Source organism: Xiphophorus hellerii, chromosome 8 (genome assembly GCF_003331165.1).
Source record: "Xiphophorus hellerii strain 12219 chromosome 8, Xiphophorus_hellerii-4.1, whole genome shotgun sequence".
Taxonomy (NCBI): Eukaryota; Metazoa; Chordata; class Actinopteri; order Cyprinodontiformes; family Poeciliidae; genus Xiphophorus; species Xiphophorus hellerii.
In genome coordinates this window covers 27,149,519-27,156,904 of record NC_045679.1, presented here as the reverse complement: position 1 = coordinate 27,156,904, position 7,386 = coordinate 27,149,519, and the positions used below count along the sequence as shown (strand labels likewise).

Genomic DNA, 7,386 nt, shown 5'->3' with positions numbered 1-7,386 from the left:
CATCTGATCTGAAACCAGATATTTATAATTATTGAATAAAAAAAGAAAGTTTAATTCTCACTTACATTAAATCCAGCTAAACGTTTCCTGTTTGCAGTTCATTAGGATTGTCTGTACTACTTTCTAGAAACATAAATGAATATCACATTAGAGCTCCACAAGTTCATTCTCACCTGGTCAAACAATCATATTGTCACCTAACTAAAATAATTGCCCAAGTCATTTTTTGAAAATGATTTTAAAAAATTTAATAAAAAAAAACAAACAAAAAAAAACCCCATCTCTATATTGCCAAGAAGATGACTTAGGCAAAGAAATCACTTTTGGCAAAAACAAGCATACAAAAAAAACTTTATTTAATGAAGGTAGTTATATGATTATACAAAGGAATGTCCAGCCATCATGCAGTTCAGGAATGACGTCCGTATCCCAGAGTGGGAAATACGCATATGAACCCTAGATATGAACATCAAACCATGACAGTAACCAGAGTATAAACCTTAGAGTGCGACGGTGTTGTCATATTGCTGAAACACCTTTGATTCTATTTTTCTGTTTATCTGAGTGGATAACAGCAGAATAATCTGGACCGCTGTCTGGTTCACCATCTGGGTCACTGATCACCCACAGGAGATAGAAATACTGAGTCTACGTAATCTGACAGACACCCATCAACAACAATACACACATGTTCATTTAAAACATGATTTACACTGGTTTGGTAAATCCAAACTGGAACTTTAAGTGAAAATGTTTGTGTTACTTTAGTCCATCTCCTACTTTCCTTTTGTCAAACCGAACTGCTGTTTTCCTCACTCAGTTACTGGATTCATGCTGGAGCAAAAGGAAAAGAGCTCACCGACAGCAGGCGTTCACATGACGAGGCGAGGCAGAAGGGGTCATCTGAAGAGGCGCAGCGAAGAAACCTTTGGATCGCTAAACGGGGCCGTGCCACCGGGGTTTCGCTTAATAAAAGATCCAGGGTCGGGGATGACACCAGAGGATCCCTCACAAAAAAAAGCTCAAAGTTCAACACAGAGTTGAGAAATATACAAAAGCAGAGAAACTGAGAATGTCTCAAAGATAGCTGCTGACTAGAAGGAAGGAGGAGACCAAGTCAAGTTGCTGAATGAAAAAAAAAAAAAACAACAACAGAAGGACAGCAACGAGTCAGCCTGCTTGGCTGGATGATAATCCTTTCCCAGTGGATTAGGAGTAACTAAAAGAGTGCTCTTCAGGGTATGACCAGAGAAAACAGGACAACGGCCTCATCAGGTCACACACAGACATGTCAGGAACAACAAGTGCAGACAAAAGAAGTTTTTTCCCCTGATACCATCTGATCTGACCCACACATGAAATTATTAACTTTGAGGCAGCAAAGACCATAGAGTGACAATAATAACTATTTATTACTTCTTTTTTAGGTAACTGATACAGCAACACATACCAATGCCAAATCACATCCTTTTGTAACATGTTACTTCAGGACACTAGTCATATAACAAAAGTGTGTTGTGTGTCACTAAAGCAGACTGTTCATTCAATGAGAGCATCAATAAATATCAGTATTCATGGTCTTCTTGAACAGTGTTGTAAAATAGTAAAACTAAAAATCCCTACAAACAGTTTTTTGCGGGTTTTTGAACGCCATTAATTGAAATTCATCATGACAAAGATGAATCAAACTTTTATCATGATAAGAAATGTATTGTGATAAATGATAAACGATACGTTAAATGTTCGCCCGTAGCGTCAAGCTACCAGGAAGCCGTTATCTTCCAGTGCTGTCATATTCTATAACTGCAACTGTACCAGGAACTACATGACCAAGGCTGAAACCCCACCACCACTGAACTAGACACAAAAACTGAAAAGTCTAGACTGGGCCAAGAAATATCTAACGACAGATTTTCAAAGGTTTTATAAACTGATGAAATTAGCGACTCTTGATGGACCAGATGGATAGTACCGTGGCTGGATCAGTCACAGGTATACACCTTGTATGAATTAATTAGTCTTTTTTGGGGACATTGTTGCTGTTAAAATCAGTTACATTATCTACAATATTTGGTTTCAGATTTTTGTGGTTCCCAAAGTTTCCAACGAATAGTAAAGCATATATATGCACACCATGAATGTTAGAAGAGATCAAAAAACTGTACTTACAAATAGATAAAAGCAAGATGTAGGCTGTTCCTGCTGTTAATACGAACATGTTTAGCTGATTTAAAACAAATGTTCATCCAGTGGATGGGTTTACAAAGGTGTTCCATGCTCATTTTGTGGGTCAGAAGGTGAATACTTTGGGAACCACAGGTTTAAACAAAACAGAAGGACTGAAAAATCTATTGATCTGATATGAATATTGGAAATCGGAGTGTTGGATTATATCGGCTTGCAGCTAAAATCTAACATACTCAGGACCTCGAACATTTAGTCCACCCCAGCAGTGCTTGTATCCCACACACAGACCCACTGGTTAATAATAAATGGGTCAGTTGTTCTGATGCCCATTGCTGTTGACTATTGTTCTCTGTTTGAGTGATTTCATTTGACCCTGCCTTTTCTGACATACCATGCTACAAAATAAGCAATAAAAGGAGCCATGATATCTACTGATAATGTATTGGGTTATTATCATTAGTAGCCAATACTCAAACATATCAGTATAGCATCGGAACACCCCTGATGTTGGGCATGACACTGGACATATGAGAAAGGCTAAAGCCAAGCTCAATTTTCAACATTTTCTAAAGAGTTAAATAGGAAAAAACAGACAAAGCAGAAGCAGTTAAACAAAAATGTCCAAGAGCATTCAGAGTTAGAAGCAATAGCTGCTTTAACGATAGCCTGCTGGTGTTATTAAAGCTCAAAGAAGCAACTAAATAACTACTGGCAGATTTCTTTTATGTGCTTTAGAGTGAAGACAAACCTGGAGTCTCTCCAGCAGGGTGTCAGTACCATACGGATCCAGGCTGAGCCTTTCTGACATTCCTCAGGAAATGCTGACACTGTCCAGCTCCGCTGCAGGCAAACCTCTTACGTCCGTCGCAGCACAGTTACCAGAAATGTATATTTCTCTCCTCAGTTCTTTACAACATGTGGTGTTACCATGTAAACGGCAGAGAGGATTCGTATTCTGACATAGAGGGGTCAAAAGTTTTGCAGAACATTACATGAAAAATGCAAAAGGAGCTTTTCTCTAACATTTGCAGACCTCTGTGTGAAACTTGAGTCTGAAATCAAGTTTCACAATCCCACTCCTCCCCACATCTTTAATTTGCCCCAGATGTGAGTCAGACTCCAGTTTACTACTCAGCTCCACAGAGAAGCAACCAGCATTCTTCAAACAGTCGCTTCAGAAAGGCTTCTTAAAGATTTAACTACGACTTTTACATGTTATGATTGGGCTGCATCTCAAGTCAGGCTTGCTTCCAAAATGAACTTCCTCCAACTGACATGTTATTTCTTCAACCCCTTCAACCCCTTCATCCCATTCATCCCCTTATAGTGACATTATAATTATTTTATATCCCACATGTCCTCTGTTTTTATGATCTGTTTGTATCCTGTTCACTAGTTTTAGAGCTTGGCAATACACCAATTTTATTGATAAATCAAATTTTCAGTTTCATGAGTGAGATTTTGTAATTCAGAGTCCACTGCTGTTCATTCTACTACCACAGATAAGAAAATCCTCATCAATAAACCTGTGAATATTACAGCAGTTGTGGGACTCATTCATGGGAATGATAAATCAATATATGTATATCTATAGAGAAAGATGTCTATATGGACAGAGACAACAACCTAAGGCTCAATCTGGTCAAAACAAAGGAAATGGTCAACGACGAAATTCCTTGGTGTACAGACATCTGATGTCATCAACTGGTGCAGTGATTCCCCTAGTGGGAGCATACAGTCATTGCAGTAGGGGTCATGGTATGCATAAAAACATGAATGCTTGGACACTGCAAGCATAATCCACAGGTTTGTGATAGAGCTCCCACAAAAACTCAAAGCAGAAGATGAGGCATCTCCATATCTCCTTCCAAACCAACTTCCTTCCAAGTCAAAGAGTAGAAAACAGAAGAAGGATGTCTTTCCTTTGGCTTCACCTGCACAATGGTGAAGCCAGTGTGTAGTCTGTCTTAAAGTGCTCGCCTGTGACACTTTGAAGCCTTACAAGCCGAGACGAAACAAAACATCAGTTGACTATTTCAGACAAAAACTTGGAAACTGCTGAGCTCAGCAGTCCTGGCAAATACTCAACTCGGCTCCTATAAGGTTGGCCTGCGGAGTGAGACGGCGTAAAAAGCTGCACACAATCATGGAGAAATGAATACATCGCTGTGCTATGGATACTGTTTGAACCATGACTGATTACACAGAATCCAGTAACACTGCAGGCTATTCCTCTGTCCAATAATACCATCAGCATGTCAACAGACATAGAGGAGCAGCTGGTTGATAAGGTGTGTGGCGATCGCTGTTCTCTGAACATATGGATGCAGCCACTGACAGTAACAAAGACTGCTTATTGATAACTTGTCTCAGACTCATAGATAGAGATGAGGGAACTTGGTATTTGCAAACAAGTTCTTTTACTCCAAAGAGCTCTGTCAAAGCCTGGATTTTTTCGGCCGACCACACAGCGGTTCAGTTTGGAATGTTCTGTCCAGGGTCTTCAGACTGTCAGATGAGATCCGCATATTTAAACCAAGTTCCTTGTGAAGCTGATGCGCCTCGGCGACGTGTTCCTGAAACTCAGTGAGCTGAACTTGCAGACACAGAGCACAAACACGCGTCTCCCACATCTGGCAGATAGAGTCACATCGTTCATCAGAAAAGTTAGGAAGTGGCAGCAGCAAGTGAAGGATGGAAATATGGACTGATTTGAGAATCTGAAATCGTTCACTGAAGCTGAACACGGCATGAAACAACACATCTCTCTTCAAATCATTTCCTGGGATATTCCCTGGTGCAGGATTCCAAACCGCCACCTGCTGACTTCAGCTCCTTGGAGGAGGAACGGCTTATTGATCTCACCTCTGATTCAACAAAGAGGCAGCAGTTTAAGTCAAAGACACTGGCTGCATTTTGGATTAAAATACAGAAATATTACCCTCTGCTAGGTGAGACCACCCTGGCCATATTTCTTCCTTTTGCTGCATCCTACCATGTGAGATAGATTTACTGTCAACCCAAACTACAGACCAAAGTTATACAGTGCAAAAAAAAAGCTCAGAGTTACAGTCTCACAACTGCAACCCAGGTTTTGAGAAGATTCTGCAGCAACAGGCAGGCTCACCCCAGTCACTGAAAAGACGTCAGGATTAAAGGTGGTATTTTTGCACAACAGACTATTTTTTTTTTGCTCTCAAGAGTTGTTCGTCTTGAGGAAGTTGTGCTAATTTTTGGAAAATGTGTTTATTGTACTGTCGAATGTTTAAAAAAAAAATACAAAAAAGTAGGCTTGCGCGATCGGTATCGGTAACGGCCCGATGTATACAACTGGGCAGATTTTAACAACCGATATTTATCTGCATCTTGTTGCCATTTGTTCCAGGGGGGATGTTGATCATGTGATATTTGTTTTGGTCACGTGACAGTGATAGTGATGCTGTGCAGGATTGTGGAGAGTTTAACTGAAACAGTGGTGAAGTCAGTGGTGTGGGGTTTTTTTGTTAAGGTGTAGGAAGAGTAGTGAAATACATATAATATGAATAACAGCAGTATTAATATCAGATATAAAATTTTCACATCTGTGTATTGCTAAAAAATATAATTACCCTTAAAATTGTTACACTATGAAGGCTTGTTGTTTTGTTATTTAAAAGTGGTTATAGTGTATTTGATAACATGTAATTTATTGCAGTTTACCTTTTTTTATTATTATTATTCAGAGCTAAGGGTTGAGGTGGGAAATAAACTGCAACGGAGTTTGGAGGTTGTGTGGGTACCAGGGGGCGCACAAAGATTTTCTTGTAAAACGGAAAAAGTTTGGGAACCACTTCCGGGAAACTGAACCATATTCCAGCATCCTCAGAGGAAGGAGCTGACTCCTGACACCGTCTCTATCAGCCTACTGAGCTGCTGCCATCAGAGAAACTGAACAACACTGAGAGCAAAACCAACCACATGGCTGCCCAGCATCCTGTAAACATGCTGAACTGCTGCTGAATTATGCATTTATTACTATCATAATCCATCTGTCGGGAGCCTTATTGCTTTGTCTTCGTTTATCTACATTTAATGGTTTTTAACGCTGTTTCACATCTCAGAGAAATGCTGCCCAGTTTGTTGTTTACAATGAAACCTGAGTAACTGATTTGATTGGAGCTGATTCTGATCGGATCGATTTACTGTTCTGCTTTGTTGTTCAGACAGACGAATGACTCAATCAGGAACGTGAGTTTCTCATCAGTCTGAACACAGAATGGATCAAGAAACAACTGAATAAAATTAGTAGCTGCGACCTCCTGGAAACATCAAGACTTTTACTGTTGTGTTCTAATACTTTCATTAGTCCACTCCACTTGACTTATACAAGTTTACTTGTAGTCTGTTTCCTACTTCCGGGAAACATGCTGGCACCCAGCCATTCACACTAAACGTCATTCAGTAAAACTTCGAGTAAAATCAGGTAAATGACCCTCCGGACTCACCGCCTGCTCATGCTTCCTCTCCAGGTGGCTTTCCACCGCCGCCTCCTGCGCTGCGGCCGCGTCGCTCCCGCGGCTGCCGCCCGGAGGCTCCGTCAGCCTCTCCAGGCACGCAGACCCCAACGAGGAGCTCTTGTGGTGGGACTGAACCAGCTGAGCCACCGTGGATTTGCTCGCGCCGGCGGACTTGCGCTTGATGGACGAGTGGAGCTTCTCCCGGCCAGGCAGGGCGCTGCTCCCGGGAGGTTTGCCGCAGAGCGGAGCCTCCTGCGGTTTCACGTCCGTCACCTCAGCGGAGAAGAGCAGGTCGGGCTGCGAGGAAGAGATAACCCGGTCCAGAGCGACGTTCTCCTTCCGCTTAGTCTTCTTGAACATCCACATGCTCCTCTTGCTCTGCTCGTCCGGCTCTCGGCCGCCCAGCTTGGGACTGAGAAGCGGCTTAGCCTTGGCTTGAAACTGTTTCCACACCGAGCCGCTCTCATTCTCGTCCCCTTCACTCCCCTCCATCCTCCTGCCCAGAGCTCCGACGGACGCTGCTGCTCTGCCGACTTACGCAACCAGTAATAAAAAGATAAAAATAAAAAAAAAGCCCGCACTACACCGAGAGCAACCCGCTGAAACACGGATATGCAGGCTGGGCAGTCTCTGCTGCACAGCTGGCTGCCGTTTCACCCCGAAGCTTCTCCCACTCTGTCCACAGAACACAACACAGAAACGC

The 7,386-nt window shown here is 42.0% G+C and overlaps 1 protein-coding gene across 5 annotated transcripts in view; it reads right to left on the bottom strand.

The window, feature by feature from the left end:
* mctp1b (multiple C2 domains, transmembrane 1b) overlaps positions 1–7,386 on the bottom strand; it is a 35,233-nt gene extending 27,847 nt beyond the window's left edge. For 2 of the 5 annotated variants that reach the window (XM_032570442.1, XM_032570443.1), the window contains exon 1: positions 6,672–7,386. In XM_032570442.1, the coding sequence (XP_032426333.1) occupies positions 6,672–7,175 (504 nt within the window). In that variant the 5' untranslated portion in view covers positions 7,176–7,386. Of the gene's footprint in view, positions 1–2,935; positions 3,217–6,671 lie in introns of those variants that run through there. The other 3 variants (XM_032570444.1, XM_032570445.1, XM_032570446.1) reach the window with 2 other exon arrangements.